The sequence below is a fragment of the Vigna umbellata genome, chromosome 1, assembly GCF_029865625.1.
Source record: "Vigna umbellata cultivar VRB3 chromosome 1, Vumbellata_1.0, whole genome shotgun sequence".
Lineage (NCBI taxonomy): Eukaryota > Viridiplantae > Streptophyta > Magnoliopsida > Fabales > Fabaceae > Vigna > Vigna umbellata.
The window spans coordinates 97,015,383-97,035,289 of record NC_142165.1 but is presented as its reverse complement, the minus strand read 5'-3'; the positions used below and the strand labels follow the sequence as shown (position 1 = coordinate 97,035,289).

The window sequence follows — 19,907 nt, the reverse complement described above, 5'->3', positions numbered from 1 at the left end:
AATTAACATTCTCCCTCCATCACCAATCTTGACAAAAAAATGTGTCTATACGGACATTCTTTGAAATCCTTAAAAAAGATAAGCGTCAATTCAACTATACCAAGCTTGTGAAGCTTGTTTTAGTCCATACATGACTCTCTTTAACTTATAAACCTTGTGCTCATTTCCAGACTTAATATAGCTAGAAGGTTGATCAATGAATACAAGTTCTCCATAAAAGAAAATTGATTTCACATCATCTAAAGGTAGAGTTTTGTGTCGCCAAAACAATCACAAGTCTGATTGTATCGTGTAGCAATTGGAGCAAAAATTTCTCTATAATTAATACCAAATTCTTGTTTATAGTCTTTTGCTACTAAATGCGCCTTGTGCTTGTTAATCTCTCCATGGTGTTTTAATTTTGTCTTATGTACCCACTTAATACCAATTGTATTTTGCTCTGTTGGAAGTTTTGTTAATTCTTACGTATCATTTTTCTTTATGGCTGTGATTTCATCATCCATTGCTTGTCTCCATTTTGATTCTTTGACTGCTTCCTCAAAGGATATTGGATCACAGTTTGTAAAGAAGACAGAGTGAACAAGTGGATCATCATATTGATAATTCCTACCACTTCAAAATCACACATCCACGCATGCTTCCCTCTATTGTGTGGTGGTCTCAGCTCTCTTATAGTTATTGGAATTTATTGGGTTACACCTTGCTCATCTTGTGAAGCGCTTATTGGTTACTTTTCTGTTCCATTTTCATCATCAAAATCTAGGAAATTAAGTTGTTGGCCTTGCTGCCCTGCATCTTCATTACAATTCCAAAAAAAAATTCATAAAATACAACATCTCCGCTTATGACAATTTTCTTAAATTGGTTTCATATTCCTACATATCAGCACTGTTTTTCTTAAATTCCTTTCTTTAGCTACTTTAAGCTTTTAACATTAAGGGTGCCTATATCAGCACTGCTTTTATCAAATTCCTTCCTTTAGCTCTTCTAAGTTTTTGACGAAATAAATGTTGTGTTTCTTCTAAGTCCCCAAGATAAACGCGCTTAATACGAGTGTGTTTGCAACTTTTGCTGCAATTTTTTATTCCATCCAATTTTCAATCTCTGAAGTTTGGTGGCAAAGTTTCTTCTGTAAAATATTCCTTCCTAACAGTTTCTGCAGAGCAAAATCTTACCTGTAAAATAAATGGGGGGAGGCAGGAGAAGAAAGAATTAGAAGAAAATGATGATGGAGCAGCACAAAGAGTTGATATCTAACGCCAAACAGTGCTGAAATTAATCATTATGGTTTGTTTAACTTAAAAATATGAGCCAACAATCTTACATCCCATATCACGTAAGCCCAATTACATTCAGCTAGTTGACTTAATCACAACCTAAAGTCAATTACACAATCGTCATCCCAAAGAAACGAGGGAACTCCTGGATGGGACATTGTTCTATGAACCGCAGCAGCCCAGTACCTATTGATCCAGTCATTACAGAAGCTACATCTGAAGTTGGGTTTATTAGTGAGGAGGATATCAAGCCTAAAAACAGCAATAAACATCCCTTAGATTGGGATACCTATGTGCACTGAAGATTCCTCAAATCTGGCCAAGATATTCAGTGCTGTGGTGTCACTCCGCTATGGGCTATTGTTATGTTTGTTATTACGTTCCTCTATTTTCTGTTACGTATTTGCTATTGCATTCCCTTACTTTTTGTTATGCTTTTGGTTATTTTCCCTTATATATAACCCGCCGTAATGAATTATGACAAATGAACAGAAAGTATCATTCATCTCTTTTCTCTCACTATTCTCGGGAGGCAATATTCCTGGCCTCTAATCCAGCAACTCTACCCAATCACCTACACATTGTCACTACACCCCTGGCGAAAATCACACGGAACTGACTGAACCTAAAGGGAAGGGTCTAAGACAGGAGCCCTCAACCTCAGATTGAGAAGGTGAAATGCATGGTCAGCTACAACCACTATAGCTACTCTTCAGCAGGCAATTGCCTCCTATTTCTGTGATATTAGATCAAATTACAATGACCAACATTAATTTTTATCTTATCTTAGGACCCAGTAAACCAGTTCACGTTCCAAAGAAATTCACAAAAATGAGTAAGGTCCACCACAAACCCTATTGGTCCAAGCCCACAGTTTCCACCAGATAACTCCCTTTTTCCCCCTCAAATTTTGAGTTTCAACACATAGGGTCAGGTTATACTACGGGGTAACCCTTCAGAAAACTCAAGCCATCTCAAGCACTCAGCCCTTAAACATAAAGGGAAAAACAACTCTTTTCATATTAAAAACAGGCATCTAAGACAAGAATCACTTACCAGGGAAGCATATGATTTTAACAAGGGTTTGGCTAGCTGCCAAATTGGCTTAAAAACAAAAGGTGCATCCACAAATAGTACTTGATCCAATCGCTTCGGATAGTAATAATAAAATACATCAAACTGCCAAAAATAAAGAAATATATTATCTGTTGTGCTGCTCTTTCCAAAATTTCTTTCTAGTGAGGCACTACAGTTCAAACTACATTAGGTGATGATGATTCAGACTTCTTAACTGAATTATGTTTGGCAGATATTAAAAACTATTACCAAGAAAGTCAAGAATTTAAGATCAGCATTTTCTGTTCTGAAGCCTCTGAGATCTACTATTCCAAGTAGTTTTTCTTTCCCGGTTGGAAGCTTACTCAATGCCTTCTCAATTAAGAAAACGCACAGCCTCTCATCATCTGCAGGGTCCAGTGCCTGTGACATAATTATTTGTCCACATTGACACAAATAGTTATCCAAAGGTCACGAGGCTGCCGGTTATATCTGAGGTATATACATAAACTAAAAAAGTAAAGTACAGTATGTAATATGTAATGCAGAAAGTGAGATAATTGACAAAAGTTGACCTCAGTTATTCCAGTGACATCAAGCTGCATATACTTACAACCAGAAATTTGTACCAAATTAGGCAATCACATTAATTCCCCAAATTTAACATCTATGATACAGAGTAGAAGTATCAATTGAGAGTGATGAGGTCCTAGAAGCAGAAAGAGGGGAAGCATGGCAGGGAAGTTGTTAAGGTTAGGGAGAGTGTTTGTTTTACTCATTTCCCACATTCCAGTGAATTTGCAACATCAGTCCCTGTCTCTATGGTCATTAGCGTTCTAAACTAAATAGGTGTTCAAACGCAAATCAGAGCACAACGTCAAACTCTTAATTATTATCCTCAGAAAATTGAAACATTCATATCTTTCACTGCAAAGCAAATTTTCGCTGCATGCCAGTATTAACATTTTCTCAAGTCGGTTTTATTTCACGGAATATAACAATAACAAGAAATATAAAGCAATAAAGAACAATAAAATACTAACAACTACCACTTCTACTCTTACCATAGGAATATGCTTTGATCCAACCACCACAAGCACAGGTCTATCATTAATATCTAGAAAGTCGTGTACATATCCTTTTCCAGTTTGAGCAGCATCTTTAACAGTTTCATCGGTCAATTTAGACACCTCAAAATCTTGACGCCATTTCTTATAGAGTAGAAAGCAAAGCAACAAGATGAGTAGTAGGCATAAATTTGAAAGAAAATTAATCCCATTAATACGAACAAGATTAGTTCAGATATATCAAAAATGGATCTAATTGACATGTTCGAGGTGACCTCTTAACTTGGATTTCACCCTGGTGTGTGTTGACAAAGGATTGCTTATTGACACAGTAGGTTCCTTAATGACCGGAAAGTATGAGGGTCTTTTACATGTATACATCCATCGCCATGGCGTGTCAACCTGGCTGGAGCGTTAGCCAAACTCAAAAGACCTTGGACCTCAATTGCTCAAAGCACACCATGGTCAAAAGATATCAGAGCAAAACCCAAGTTTAGAGTCCACACTGAACACGTCAACAAGGCTCATTTTCGGACAGATCAAATTACACATGCAAGTAGAAAATAAAATTAGTCCAATTCGCTTACCCCACTCCTGAAACAACGGTGGTGATGCGTTATGAATAAAATTGGACATTGATACAATCACGAGAAGGATACAATCGCTTTAGTCAACTTGGAAATAGCATCTTCAACAGAAAACTTGCGATCTTTGAGAAACCACAGTATCATATCTTCGTCATCCCTTCCATTTCTTCCAACAGGGAGGCTATGGTGTTCTTTTTCAAGCTTTTCCTTCACTGAAAGAACTAACTGCAATTTTCTTTTTTAATTAAGATAGTAATGAACATGAGGAGATATGCCCTAAACTAAAAATTATGCATTTGAATTTGAGCGACCATTAAACTGTTATTGTGCACTTAAAGAGAAGAAAGTGTGAAATGCTGTGGATGGAAGATTGAGAAAGAAGTGGTTACCTTGCGCGTGTCGAGTTGCGGTTGCGAGTGAAGATTACTGCATCGAACAAGGAAATTGGTCCTAAAGGAAAAGTTTGAAAGAGAAAGAGGAGCAGCGACGGTTGGGTATAGGGTACGCATGTCTATCAATTCCGTGCTGTTCCTTACTATCAAAGGATCCGTCAATTATTTTTGCCAATAAAATAGCAGCAAAATACATGTGTATCAACAATCAAATTTCCAATAAACAATTATAACTTTTCATTTTACTCAATCGGACAATCAAATGAAATAATATCCATGTTTGCAGTTAGCCCATCCACCTCGTGTAGAAATGCTGTATTAAGGGTTTCTAATCATATTTTCCACCAGTGCAATATCACACTGCTATATTCAAAGTTGAAACAACTACAAAAAGGACCTGATCTTCATGCAATGAATCAACCAATACAAAACAGCTTTTTCTTCTGATCATGATCACTCACTATTTTTTTATAGCACCACTTGACAAACATAGGTATAACCCTTTTTTACAATCACAACTCACAACCATGTGTCCATACCAAGCCTATCAGATAACATTCCAAAAGCCCATGAACAAATCAATTCCACCACAACAAATCATGCGCCAATTCCATAGTAGTTATCTTATCAGCAAACCAGAGATCCAAAAGCAGAGGTAACAAGAGGAACACAAACTTTCAACAACGAGCGCTCCTCAACAATGCTATCACAGGCAAGTTACGCCCAAAAATCACACATGCGCAACATCTTCAAAAACCGAGAAAACGGTCCAAACGAGGTTCACAGGCACAATCGCCATAAAAAGACATTTAATCATTATATTCCTCAAAATAAAAAATATATACAAACAAACGATTGTACAAAATACACTTTCGCGACAAAAACATATTTTACACCGCCCCATTTAATATCCCGCAATAGAAGAAAAAAAAAACAATGCATATAAAATCCCACAGCAGTTAAAGTTACAGTTGCAAAAATGCCAGTTCTAATCCCCCACGAAATACGTGTTTTTTCCTTTCTTTCCCCGTAATCAATCGCGGATGAATTAGAGTTGGAAGTGGAAACGAAAGTGTACCGCATACAGTGGAAAATCCGTGGCCTCGGAGAAACCCTAGCGAAGCAATTGCAGAAAGCTGCGAAGAAAAGGAAAGATAAAAGGAGACGAATATACGTTCAATAGGTTAGGGGAATTTCGCGGAAGGTGTTGAGTGAGGCTTAGAAAGAGAGATCTGAGAGAGTTAGAGGCGATGGGTTTCGGATCGGAGAGGGAGAACGAAAATGGATGTTAAAAGTGGATAAGAATAATTTTATTATTCGTAGTAGTCAGGTATGGCTTGAATCGTTTTAGTCAGATGTGTAATGTGTTGTTTAAATATTAAGATTCCAATTCAAAATAGATATTACTAAATAAATGTATAGTTTAACATGAACCCTACTTTAAGAAAGATGCTTCTTACTAGTAGTGCCAGTTATCAAGTGAGAATATACCATAATAAAATAAAATAAAATCACATCAATCGTTTCATTAATTGTTATTTATTTTATATAAATATTAGATAACTGTGGTCGATTAATTATTAATGATAAATATAAGGTTGCACAAACATTAATTTTTTGTATATGATAATTCATTCAATCGGATAATAACCGTCGTAAAAATCTTAATCGCAATATTTTTTTATTAGTCAAGAATATACAAATTACACTAACAACATTGTATAGTTATAAACTCTGTAAATATTATGTCTATAAAAAAAATAATAATATAATTTTGATAATCTATGAAACTAAATTAAAATATTGTTAATTTAAGCCATTAATTGAAATAAAATTAAAATGACTATCTTTGATTTGTAAATTTCCGTAAGTAATTATCTTCTTGCACATTTCTTCTTATTTTTTGTAGTGTCTCTAAAAAAAAGTGTTCCCAGACCATTTAAAGAGCAAAACAAGCCAAAATACTAACACCTATTTTTTCTTTCATATATATCCTTTCACATAAACACATACACCACATAAAATATATCATCAAATAAATTAAAGATTCAACCAAACCTAAATTTAATTATCATTCATAAATCATTTTGCACACTTATATTAGCGCCCGAGTTAGTATGGGCCTTTCATGGGTTTATCAATAGTTTATTATATATATATATATATATATATATTCAATTTATTTAATAACTAAAAGAATACTTTTCTGTTAATATTTTTAAAATCGAAGATAATGAAACAACAATAATTCAACTAACTTTCATAATTAAATCTTTCTTAATTTTTAATTTAAAAAAATATTTTAAGTTTTTACAAATATATTATCTGCAATTGTAAAATTATATCTTTGAAAATAAAAAATAATAAAATTATAAAATGTAAAACTAATAGGAATACATATCTTTTATTATCTATATTATTAAAGAAGACTTTTTTTATACATGATTTTTTTTCAATTTTACTCCTCAAATAATTATATTTTAAAAATTTTAAACTAAAATAAGTATCTTATAACTTTTATCTTTTTAGTGATCATTTACTTAAGTTAAATTGTTTTTTAAATTAAAATAATTATTTTACTATTTATCTTTAATGATTATTTATTAAATTTATCGTTTTTTAAATTAATATAATTCTCTGTAACAATAAAAAAAACTAATAAAGATAATAAACATATAACCACTTTTATTGATTACTAGTTTATTATAAAGTATATTAACTAGATAGTCACTTGTTTCTCGTGAAAGTGGCTGATGCTATAATGGATGGATGTATTCGACCATTATAAAAACAAGTAATTTCTATTAGTTGAAAACTATTCATTGAGCTATTGTAATGTCATTAAATATAATAACCACTTAAATAATTTAATTTTATAAATATATCAAAAAGAAAATTTATATGTCTCACACCATTTATTGTAGAACATGAAGTAATGTTTTTTTTTTTGGGATTGACCATATATTCATGAAAAAATTGTGAATGAACAATTTTAATAATTTTTTTGGAAATTAGATCATAGATAAATATTATTTTTAAATAAATTTTAACATGTTATATATTCATGGAATATTTTTAACTAATTTATTGAAATCTCAATTAAAATTTATCTGATTTATTAATTTTCTTTATTCGTTTGTTTATTTGTCTTATCACATAAGCAAAAAAAAATTTAGGAGTCGTCTCCATCTAGGTCAATTATTTCATTTTTTTTTTCTTATTTTTAAGACTCTGGACATTCACCAATTATACAGGATATTTTGAATACATTTTATTTGTATATGATTAATGTTTTGTTTGGTTCAAGAAAGAAAGATAAATAAAAGAAAATGAGTAGATAATTGTTTAATCGATTGTTATTAGAAAAATGAAAAACAACAAAGAGAAAGAAAAGAAATATATTATTTAGGAGAACACGTTAATGACATAAATAAATAAAGGGTGTAAAATTTATTTTTCTCAAATTTGAGAGAACCACCTCATCTTTGATACTCATAGATTTTATATCTATTTTATCAAAAATATTACTTTGGAACATTGATTTTTCAACAAAAAAAAAGACTGGAAATTTTGAACACATTTAAAAGTGTGATTTATTTTGAAATAGAATCTTGCGTATTTAGTCTATATATGAACCATTTATAACCTGTATTTTTGGTCGTAACAATCTCAGCTTAAAATAAAATGAAAATGTCATATTGCACTCCGTGTGTCATACGTAGGTAGCGTAAGCAAAGAGAATTTACAAACAATTGTCGCATTCATATTGCAATAAAACTTAAGTAAAAGAGGCTTTGGAGCCTTCTAACAACACAGCAAGTAACTACTAATTGTTCTGGTTTTTGAGCAATAAACTGTCTCTATTAAGAGTTTTACATTGAGTAACATTAATCCCTTGAATTAATATTTAAGTTTTGACCTGATGAACTATTATTTTAAATTTGACTTTTCTCTTAAGTTTAAGTTAATTTGCCAAGTTAATTCATTTTTGTTTCCATTGTGCTTTTAATAATTTCTTTCCCCGCTTTCTTTAAGCATGTAAAAGACGTGTTAATTGAAAATTACAATAGCAATTTCAGCACAGAAAATGTTAGATTAAGCAAGCAATCACTGAACAAAGAAATGAACAGTTTGGTTTGGTGGCTAATCCGTGGCTCATAACTGTTCTTCTAAAGTCATCAGAGTGAATACTTGAATCCTCTATCTTTGAAAATTCGATACCAAACAAATGTAAATCTCTGAAATGTTGGTATCTGTAACTGCAACTATATTACCTCTGATGATTAAGACTAACATACAGATCAAGTGCACTTTTTTTTTATGGTAGAGGTGTATCAGTCTAAAACATGAAGAGGGGAGTAGTTGTTACAGGTTCTGTTTATGTAATCTCTGCAAGTAACCTTGCAGACACTGCTGTACTTATTTTAGACAACTTGACAATTGCATATGATACAGAAAGTGCCTCCACAATGGCTGGTGGCAGACCCTGGGCTGAAATTTAGGAAAAAGTCCTTAAAATGGATCATGAAAAGTTGTGACTCGATATGTTAATCCTAATGTCTCAACCCAAACCAACTTCTTGGTCTAAATTATTTTCTTTAGATAGCACCAATTTGACAACATTGAATTTCTAAGCTAAAAGTGACAGTGCGGAAGATAAAAAACAAGTAGAAAAATCAATCCATGCAACCTAACTTGTTTTCAATGACTAGAATTAATCATATAGAAAGTCTTGATTCAAGTTAGTTTATAAAGTGTAAAAATAAAAACGTTATGAAATTCCAATGTTCTCTAAGCTAAACTCCTAAACAAACTCAACCAAGATCGTCCCTTTATGTTCTAATAATTACAAAGTGTTTTCTTTCATTAGTTCTCATAAGCTATTTCCCCAACTTCTCATCTTTTCCGACACTCCTCCAATAATCACTGTCACTAAGTTTAACAATTGATCAGTTGAAAGAGGAAAGAAAGTGACGTTTTTCTTCTACAGATCCCATCATAACATAACTGACACAGTGCAAGCGAGTCGATCTGTTGTCCATAGACATGATCGTGTGAGAAATCTCACGCAACCTATTATTCACAGACACAACACAAGTCTATGTTTCATGACAGTTAAACAATATGAACATATATCACACATCAGACAGACCTGTACAAGAAGCAGGGAAGAACACCTTCACAAGTACCGAACCATTCTTCCATACCCCTTCCATCAATACGTGGAAATACCAACCGATTCACAGCCTAATTGAGGAGCATCAATGTCCACCCAGACCTCGTTTTTGCGATTCACAATTCGGATGGGAGTATTGTACTGCGCGATCGAGTAACCACGGCGAGTCTTGGACTGCGCCCAGGGAGAGCGACTGAGGCTGGTGGCAAGCTTTTCCGCCTCCTTGACAATCCTCTCATCATTGGCGAATCCAGAGAACTTTCTAACCGCAACGCAGTGGGTGGTGAATTCATAGGGCCTGATATTGAGTTCTGGAAGCGGCAGGGGTGGGTTTCCTTGGAACTTAACGGGTAAGTATAAACTAACGTAGTAGCCTTGGGACTTGAGGGGACCGGCTCCGGGAACGGTGGTGGTCAAGACGGGAACGGTCATTGGGATTCGTGAGAAATTGAGGTTGGCGCCTTCAGTAAACTGGAACAACCTGGGAGATAGTAAAATCGGGTTAGTTGGTTAGTTATCATTTAGTTCTTGTGGGGGGTAAAGAAGAATTACCTGTGAAAACCGTCCCAGGAGGCTTTCTCGAAGGAAATGTCGAGAGCGGGAGCAGACATCCAAACGGAGGTTCCATAGAGCCTGATCTCGAAATCGGACTGCGAGTGTACCACAGTGTATGGTGGGGACTCCGGCGCACTGCTAACCATAGCCAAACATATCGCGATCACTGTTATGGTTAGTAGTGTTATTCCCTTCTTCATTCTCCTTTCCTTCCCCCTTCTCTCTTGCTATTTCCTTCCTCTTTTTCTCAATATACCTCTTCTGTGATTTTATCAAGGCTCTTGGCCGTTGACTTTTGTGACAATTGTTTTATTCTTCTTCTGATTCTGATTTCTAGTGATTGTATACCGAATTGCAGATTTCAATATCAATCAGAATTATTTGTCTTCAGCGCCAGAGTTTGGATAAGAGAGGGTGAAAAACTAGGCAAGTAAAAGACAAGTAACAGCTACACAGTTTGTAAAGAAAACTATCAGAAAAGATTACTATTATAAAATATTAAGGACTTGATCACTTGAGTGGATTTGAGGAAGAGTAATTGAGGGGATTTGAGAGGATTTGAAAATAATTTTTTTTATTGATTATTTGAATGAATTTGGAGGTAAATGAGATTGGATTTGGAAGTAAATTTTTTTAATCTGTCACGTCAATCAAATCCTACACTAATTCTCAGAGTCTTTACTTCCAAATTCATTCTCACTTACCTCCAAATTGACTCAAATAAACAACAAAAAAATTTATTTTCAAATCCTCTCAAATCCCCTCAATTACTCTCCCTCAAATCCACTCAAGTGAACAAGGCAAGTGAATACTTTCGTGTTTTAGAGTGAGATACTAAAGTTGATTATTGAAAAATAGTTTATTTTGTTACATATGGATTTTCTGATGAAAGTGGAATTGAACAGTGAAATATATAAAGAGTTATATATTAGAATTAATTTGTATGATTCTAAAGTATACTCTAAAGCAAGACATAAGAATGATTTCTATCTAGAAAAACGGTTACAACAGAGTCTCTTCTTTAACGATGGTCGTTGAATCCATAATGAATATATTATGTTCTTTTTATCACAAAATTCACTTGCATAATCACTATTTGTGAAACTAAATAAATATGATTTATTCTTTTGATAGAATAAGTGATATTCAATAGTCTCTTTTAAGTAAAGAAAAATTCTTTTTCTCACAAGATGTATTTCTTCCGGACATTTCATGTATTTGATAATAATACTTATGACATTCATTATGTTTGGTCTTCTCACTCTTAAGTACATTAAACTTTTCTCAGTTTGCTTGTAAGTCGTGTTGTCAACTTTCTTACCTCCGGATTCTTTAACCAACTTCCAACTTGTCTCTATAAATTTGCTAATTGGATTATAATCCTTCATTTTAAACCTGTCCAGAATGCACATTTTTTTTAAAAATAAAAATTTCTATAGTTAATAATATTACTTCAATGCCTAAAAAATAATACAATTTTTCAAGATCTGTCATGTCAAATTCAAGCATCATACACTTTTTAAAATTCTCAAACATAACACCATCATTCTCAGTAAAAATTAAATCATCAACCTATAGACCCACAATTAACATTCTCCCTCCATCACCAATCTTGACAAAAAAATGTGTCTATATGAACATTATTTTAAATCCTTAAAAAAGATAAGCGTCAATTCAACTATACCAAGCTTGTGAAGCTTGTTTTAGTCAATACATGACTCTCTTTAACTTATAAACCTTGTGCTCATTTTCAGACTCAATATATTTAGGAGGTTGATCAATGAATACATGTTTTGCAAGTTCTTCATAAAGGAAAGTTGATTTTACATCATCTAAAAGGTAGAGTTTTGTGCCGCCAAAACAATCACAAGTCTGATTGTATCATGTCGAGCGATTGGAGCAAAAGCTTCTTTATAATTAATACCAAATTCTTGTTTATAGTCTTTTGCTACTAAATGCGCCTTGTGCTTGTTAATCTCTCCATGGTCTTTTAATTTTGTCTTATGTACCCACTTAATACCAATTGTATTTTGCTCTGTTGGAAGTTTTGTTAATTCTTACGTATCATTTTTCTTTATGGCTGTGATTTCATCATCCATTGCTTGTCTCCATTTTGATTCTTTGACTGCTTCCTCAAAGGATATTGGATCACAGTTTGTAAAGAAGACAGAGTGAACAAGTGGATCATCATATTGATAATTCCTACCACTTCAAAATCACACATCCACGCATGCTTCCCTCTATTGTGTGGTGGTCTCAGCTCTCTTATAGTTATTGGAATTTATTGGGTTACACCTTGCTCATCTTGTGAAGCGCTTATTGGTTACTTTTCTGTTCCATTTTCATCATCAAAATCTAGGAAATTAAGTTGTTGGCCTTGCTGCCCTGCATCTTCATTACAATTCCAAAAAAAAAATTCATAAAATACAACATCTCCGCTTATGACAATTTTCTTAGTGTTAGGATTATATAATTTATAAGCGTTCCAAATATCACTAACACCAAGAAAAATTCATTTATCTGCTTTACTCCCCCCAATTTGCTTCTGTGCTGATCTGTGGAATGTGAGCATATGCAATGCATCCAAAACTTTTAAAGTGGCTAAGGTCTTCTACCACTTCATGCTTCGATGTGTAATTTTTAACTACTAATGATGGACTTGTATTTAGAACGTGAGTACTTCAACTACACAGCTTATGGTGGAACATTCCTCACCTACAGGAAGAAGTTACCTCAGCATCTTGTCTTTGAAGAAATAGATCATAAACCAGTTTAGTGGACCACTTTCCTCAAAGAAAAGAACCTCAAACTCAAAGCATTAGGCGTGTAGGGAAGGCACTTCGAGATTGTTTTCCTACGATACAGTAATGAGTATCGTAAAGATTTCCTCCCTTTACTATTGATCTTATTGTGATCAAGAGCTTCTTTATCAGCCGTTTTCATTATATGATCAGTTCATTGCGTGATGAACTAAATTTCATTGAGGCCAGATACTGATATTAAGGAAATTCCTCTTAATCCCTGATATCGTATGATTTGGACAATTTTATATTGAATAATATTTAAATGCATTGCTAGTATCGTTGTTTATAATGTTTGATCAGTATAGCATAAATGTAATTTTATTTAAGTGAGATATTTCTTAATTGGCCAATTTTAGAAGTATTGCGAGTAAATCCTCTAAAATATCTATAAATTATTGACAGGAAAATGGAAAAGACAGACTTTTAAATTAGATGTCTTTCCCCTCTCTTTTATTTCTTTAGGACTAAATATTATACTAAACAATTATACAATTGTATGACGGGTTACGTCCAATATTTAGAAGTATTGAAATGACCCATAAAAAATTAAAATAATATGCATTTAAAACACAAGTTTGTACCGCTTGTACAACAGAAATTAGACAGAACACATGACAAAATTCCAAAACGCAAGTAATTAACTGAAAACGATTTTTTTTCTTTTGGTTTCATATTCCTACATATCAGCACTGTTTTTCTTAAATTCCTTTCTTTAGCTACTTTAAGCTTTTAACATTAAGGGTGCCTATATCAGCACTGCTTTTATCAAATTCCTTCCTTTAGCTCTTCTAAGTTTTTGACGAAATAAATGTTGTGTTTCTTCTAAATCCCAAGATAAACGCGCTTAATACGAGTGTGTTTGCAACTTTTGCTGCAATTTTTTATTCCATCCAATTTTCAATCTCTGAAGTTTGGTGGCAAAGTTTCTTCTGTAAAATATTCCTTCCTAACAGTTTCTGCAGAGCAAAATCTTACCTGTAAAATAAAAGGGGGGAGGCAGGAGAAGAAATAATTAGAAGAAGATGATGATGGAGCAGCACAAAGAGTTGATATTTAACGCCAAACAGTGCTGAAATTAATCATTTGGGTTATTGTTTAACTTAAACATATGAGCCAACAATCTTACATCCCATAAGCCCAATTACATTCAGCTAGTTGACTTAATCACAACCTAAAGTCAGTTACACAATCGTCATCCCAAAGAAACGAGGGAACTCCTGGATGGGAACATTGTTCTATGAACCGCAGCAGCCCAGTACCTATTGATCCAGTCATTACAGAAGCTACATCTGAAGTTGGGTTTATTAGTGAGGAGGATATCAAGCCTCAACACAGATACCTATGTGCACTGAAGATTCCTCAAATCTGGCAAAGATATTCAGTGCTGTGGTGTCAATCCGCTATGGGCTATTGTTATGTTTGTTATTACCTTCCTCTATTTTCTGTTACGCATTTGCTATTGCATTCCTTTACTTTTTGTTATGCTTTTGGTTATTTTCCCTTATATATAACCCGCCGTAATGAATTATGACGAATGAACAGAAAGTATCATTCATCTCTTTTCTGTCATTATTCTCGGGAGGCAATATTCCTGGCCTCTAATCCAGCAACACTACCCAATCACCTACACATTGTCACTACACCCCTGGCGAAAATCACACGGAACTGACTGAACCTAAAGGGAAGGGTCTAAGACAGGAGCCCTCAACCTCAGATTGAGAAGGTGGCACTATAGCTACTCTTCAGCAGGCAATTGCCTCCTATTTCTGTGATATTAGATCAAATTACAATGAACAACATTAATTTTTATCTTATCTTAGGACCCAGTAAACCAGTTCACATTCCAAAGAAATTCACAAAAATGAGTAAGGTCCACCACAAACCCTATTGGTCCAAGCCCACAGTTTCCACCAGATAACTCCCTTTTTCCCCCTCAAATTTTGAGTTTCAACACATAGGGTCAGGTTATACTACGGGGTAACCCTTCAGAAAACTCAAGCCATCTCAAGCACTCAGCCCTTAAACATAAAGGGAAAACAACTTTTTTCATATTAAAAACAGGCATTTAAGACAAGAATCACTTACCAGGGAAGCATATGATTTTAACAAGGGTTTGGCTAGCTGCCAAATTGGCTTAAAAACAAAAGGTGCATCCACAAATAGTACTTGATCCAATCGCTTCGGATAGTAATAATAAAATACATCAAACTGCCAAAAATAAAGAAATATATTAGCTGTTGTGCTGCTCTTTGCACAATTTCTTTCTAGTGAGGCACTACAGTTCAAACTACATTAGGTGATGATGATTCAGACTTCTTAACTGAATTATGTTTGGCAGATATTAAAAACTATTACCAAGAAAGTCAAGAATTTAAGATCAGCATTTTCTGTTCTGAAGCCTCTGAGATCAACTATTCCAAGTAGTTTTTCTTTGCCAGTTGGAAGCTTACTTAATGCCTTCTCAATTAAGAAAACGCACAGCCTCTCATCATCTACAGGGTCTAGTGCCTGTCACATAATTATTTGTCCACATTGTCACAAATAGTTATCCAAAGGTCACAAGGCTGCCGGTTATATCTGAGGTATATACATAAACTAAAGAAGTAAAGTACAGTGTGTAATATGTAATGCAGTTGACCTCAGTTATTCCAGTGACATCAAGCTGCATATACTTACAACCAGAAATTTGTACCAAATTAGGCAATCACATTAATTCCCCAAATTTAACATCTATGATACAGAGAAGAAGTATCAATTGCAAGTGATGAGGTTCTAGAAGCAGAAAGAGGGGAAGCATGGCAGGGAAGTTGTTGAGGTTAGGGACTGTGTTTGTTTTACTCATTTCCCACATTCCAATGAATTTACAACATCAGTCCCTGTCTCTATGGTCATTAGCGTTCTAAACTAAATAGGTGTTCAAACGCAAATCAGAGTACCAACGTCAAACTCTTAATTATTATCCTCAGAAAATTGAAACATATCTTTCACTGCAAAGCAAATTTTCGCTGCATGCCAGTATTAACATTTTCTCGAATCCGTTTCATTTCACGGAATATAAAAATAACAAGAAATATAAAGCAATAAAGCATAATAAAATACTAACAACTACCACTTCTACTCTTACCATAGGAATATGCTTTGATCCAACCACCACAAGCACAGGTCTATCATTAATATCTAGAAAGTCGTGTACATATCCTTTTCCAGTTTGAGCAGCATCTTTAACAGTTTCATCGGTCAATTTAGACACCTCAAAATCTTGACGCCATTTCTTATAGAGTAGAAAGCAAAGCAACAAGATGAGTAGTAGGCATAAATTTGAAAGAAAATTAATCCCATTAATACGAACAAGATTAGTTCAGATATATCGAAAATGGATCTAATTGACATGTTCGAGGTGACCTTTGGACTTGGATTTCACCCTGGTGGGTGTTGACAAAGGATTGCTTATTGACGCAGTAGGTTTCTTAATGACCGGAAAGTATGAGCGTCTTTTACAGGTATACATGCATCGCCATGGCGTGTAAACCTGGCTGGAGCGTTAGCCGAACTCAAAAGACCTTGGACCTTAATTGCTCAAAGCACACCATGGTCAAAAGACATCAGAGCAAAACCCAAGTTTACAGTCCACATTGAACACGTCAACAAGGCTCATTTTCGGACAGATCAAATTACACATGCGAGTAGAAAATAAAATTTGTCAAATTCGCTTATTTCCTACTCCTCAAACAACGGTGGTGATGCGTTATGAATAAAATTGGACATTGATACAATGACGAGAAGGATACAATCGCTTTAGTCAACTTGGAAATAGCATCTTCAACAGAAAACTTGCGATCTTTGAGAAACCACAGTATCATATCTTCGTCATCCCTTCCATTTCTTCCAACAGGGAGGCTATGGTGTTCTTTTTCAAGATTTTCCTTCACTGAAAGAACTAACTGCAATATTCTTTTTTAATTAAGATAGTAATGAACATGAGGAGATATGCCCTAAACTAAAAATTATGCATTTGAATTTGACCGAGCATTAAACTGTTATTGTGCACTTAAAGAGAAGAAAGTGTGAAATGCCGTGGATGGAAGATTGAGAAAGAAGTGGTTACCTTGCGCGTGTCGAGTTGCGGTTGCGAGTGAAGATTACTGCATCGAACAAGGAAATTTGTCCTAAGGGAAAAGTTTGAAAGAGAAAGAGGAGCAGCGACGGTTGGGTTTAGAGTACGCATGTCTATCAATTCCGTGCTGTTCCTTACGTTAACGGTGGGTGAAGCTTTAGGTTGCTCCACGGCTATACCACACGTTCTCCTTTCATATATTATTATCAATAAATTGTTATTTTATTTATTTTTATATATAACAAAATTACTCTTAATTATAACCATTTATATATATATATATATATATATATATATATATATATATATATATATAAATGATTAATTTCTAATTTTAAATGTTTACTTCTTAATATCTCTTACATAAGACAAGTTTTTATATAATTGATTATTCAACTTTTATTTTTTTAATATATCACACATCAAACAAATAAAATTTAGAATTAAAATATATTTTAAATTTTCATTTTTTATAACTTGTTAATTTAATTGTAATATTTAATAATCTTATTAATAAAGTGGATTCACTTCAATAATTTTTAGCAATTTTATTTTAATACATACAGTTCTTTTTATCAATTTTATCCTTAATTAATATGTTTTATTCTATTATTTTATTTTTTAAGTTTTTGTATTTTATTAAAAATTAACTTACTATATTTAATAAAAAAATATATGATAAAATTATAAAAGTTATATACTTTATTACGTTAAATTTTATTAACATGTCAAACACGTTTCTTAACTAACATTGAAATAAAAACATGTCATGATTAGGGTTAGATTTATGGTGAAGGTTAGGGTTAATTAACTATATTTAAAGTTAAAGTTTATGGTTTGGGCTAGGATTTAGGATTCAAGCTAGGGTTTAGTGTTAGTGTTTAGGGTTTATGATTAGGGTTATGGTTATAATTAAAGTTGAGGTTGTGGTTGAGGATAGGGTCAGGGTTTAGGGTCAAGGTTTAAGTTTAGGGTTAGAGTTTGGGTTTTTGGTTTAGGTTTTGTAACATCCAATTTTTGGGATGCTTCGATTAAGAGTAAAATTTAAAATTTTTTAAATCATAATACCATTATGGAAATCCACTTATATAATATCGAAATTAGTATAATAAAAACGAAATAAAGTAACTCCAATTACATTGTCTCTGACATTTATAACACAAAAACATTAAATAATCTTTTCCCACTCTCGCATCTCTATCATGCATATGAAGCATCTGCAACATCTGCTCCCGTATAACCAAAAGTTATACGATCATCGCAAGACACACACGACCACAAACACAAGTATGGATAAGCTACCATAGCACAACCAATAACAATAAAATCTGTACAGAGAAAGTAAACACAACTTAATGACAAATCAATCAAAGTAAACACAACTTAATGACAAATCAATCACCACAACACTATCCTACTAACAGAATCATTTATACACCGTGATCATTATCAACATCATCTCCAAACACATCGTCACTACGAATCATCATCACATGTACCTCTATTAGAATAACCTCATCATTAATCATTCATCATCAATAACACCATGAGCCTCCACAATACCATAACTCAATAGTGAAAAGAATTAGTCACACCAAGTATAACTTCAACACTCAATCATTCCACTCATCGATCAAAGTTCATCATAGTATAATAACCATTCTCATTTTCTGTCTAACACTATTCATTCATCATTATCTAAAGTTCATTCGAAACTCAATATATTGAATATGAACTTCTCATGAGTTCTACTCAAGGAATAAAATAAATAAAACAAATAAATAAATAACATTCCATACCAATCCAAAAATAATAAATCATTCATTCTCGTATAAAAACATTTCCAACCAATTTCTAATAAAGGTCAACACCATCAAAAGTTAACTAACATATACACATTCTTTCCTTTCTTCTAAGCGCACCCCTCCCTCTTTTTCCTCTCAATTCACGTTGCTTCATATTAAAATGAACATCAACTTCACTTTTCATGAAGTGGCCCCACTTGAACAAATAAAAAGTCTGTGTCTTACTAGCCATTAATGTCGCGGGTCCCACAAATTCACAAATTACTAGTCCATGCATCATTCTTTCCATGCTTTTACGTAGCCAATATAACTTTCTTCCTATTCACTCATGCTTTTACAATAAAATGATTTATAAAGTATAATAAAACCAAAAGAAACTACTACCCTTAAGCGGGTCCTGCTCAAAATAAATGAGCCAAAACCAAAACAAAAACACTTCTTCATTTTGCTATACAGAACTTGAAAACACTTTCTTTTTACAATTTATAAACAAGATGCAAAGCCACAAGGAAGGATATAACTATAAAAGTCACAGGTTCTACTTATAAGCCACTCTCCAAGCATAAAATCACGAAACTCTCATGGCTACAACATAGCTGCTGTTATCAACCCCGAACAACCCATATGCACGTAAAACAAAAAAAAAAATTAGCATCATACAAACTTAAAAACCAACATGCAGAGTCAAGACAATAAAACAGATCCTAGCTTCAACACTAAAGGCTCTATCTGGACCTTAAATGTTGGGACGTATAACACACTCAACACATCATAATAGGATAAATCCGGAACACAGCAAGAACCCAGAACACATATTGAAAGCAAGGAAAAATAACTAAGGTAGCTTCCCATACCTTGGCCAAGGCTACTATCTTGATCTAATTTTCATAGCAAAACCTACCATCTTTCACTCAAGTCCTGCTACTAGCTAGAAGTTCCTCTTCTTCTCTTCAAACAGTCCAACCTCTCTCGGTCTCTCAGTTCACGTAAGGTTTTTGTGTTTATGTTTTAAAAAAAACTCACCTCTGTTGCCCTCACCTTTATTCCCCTATTCCAAAAATCTCTTTTCATCCT

General features: G+C 33.5%; 3 protein-coding genes across 10 annotated transcripts; all 3 read right to left on the bottom strand.

Moving 5' to 3' along the window:
- Nucleotides 1-767: 767 nt before the first annotated feature.
- On the bottom strand, nucleotides 768-5,733 carry LOC124823658 (uncharacterized). 7 transcript variants are annotated; one of them, XM_088104968.1, is made up of 7 exons: nucleotides 5,458-5,731; nucleotides 4,377-5,126; nucleotides 4,060-4,212; nucleotides 3,398-3,544; nucleotides 2,604-2,756; nucleotides 2,334-2,456; nucleotides 768-1,175 (listed from the first exon to the last, which is right to left on the bottom strand). In XM_088104968.1, the coding sequence occupies exons 2-7, from the start codon at nucleotides 4,494-4,496 to the stop codon at nucleotides 1,098-1,100; spliced, it is 774 nt and encodes a 257-aa protein (XP_087961094.1). In that variant the 5' UTR covers nucleotides 4,497-5,126; nucleotides 5,458-5,731; the 3' UTR covers nucleotides 768-1,097. The 7 variants fall into 7 exon arrangements, with proteins under 7 accessions (XP_087961094.1, XP_087961093.1, XP_087961091.1 ...); XM_088104967.1 differs by having other exon boundaries at nucleotides 4,377-4,522; XM_088104965.1 differs by having other exon boundaries at nucleotides 4,377-4,518.
- Nucleotides 5,734-9,100: 3,367 nt separating this feature from the next.
- On the bottom strand, nucleotides 9,101-10,464 carry LOC124835992 (uncharacterized). Its single transcript, XM_047311042.2, has 2 exons — nucleotides 10,108-10,464; nucleotides 9,101-10,036 (listed from the first exon to the last, which is right to left on the bottom strand). Exons 1-2 carry the CDS (start codon nucleotides 10,308-10,310, stop codon nucleotides 9,595-9,597), a joined length of 645 nt encoding a protein of 214 aa, XP_047166998.2. The 5' UTR covers nucleotides 10,311-10,464; the 3' UTR covers nucleotides 9,101-9,594.
- A 2,982-nt stretch (nucleotides 10,465-13,446) lies between these two features.
- LOC124835991 (Sec14p-like phosphatidylinositol transfer family protein) lies at nucleotides 13,447-17,212 on the bottom strand. 2 transcript variants are annotated; one of them, XM_047311041.2, is made up of 6 exons: nucleotides 17,020-17,210; nucleotides 16,703-16,855; nucleotides 16,039-16,185; nucleotides 15,270-15,422; nucleotides 15,000-15,122; nucleotides 13,447-13,889 (listed from the first exon to the last, which is right to left on the bottom strand). In XM_047311041.2, exons 1-6 carry the CDS (start codon nucleotides 17,137-17,139, stop codon nucleotides 13,812-13,814), a joined length of 774 nt encoding a protein of 257 aa, XP_047166997.2. In that variant the 5' UTR covers nucleotides 17,140-17,210; the 3' UTR covers nucleotides 13,447-13,811. The 2 variants fall into 2 exon arrangements, with proteins under 2 accessions (XP_047166997.2, XP_087961089.1); XM_088104963.1 differs by lacking the exon at nucleotides 15,270-15,422 and having other exon boundaries at nucleotides 17,020-17,212.
- Between the last annotated feature and the right edge of the window lie 2,695 nt (nucleotides 17,213-19,907).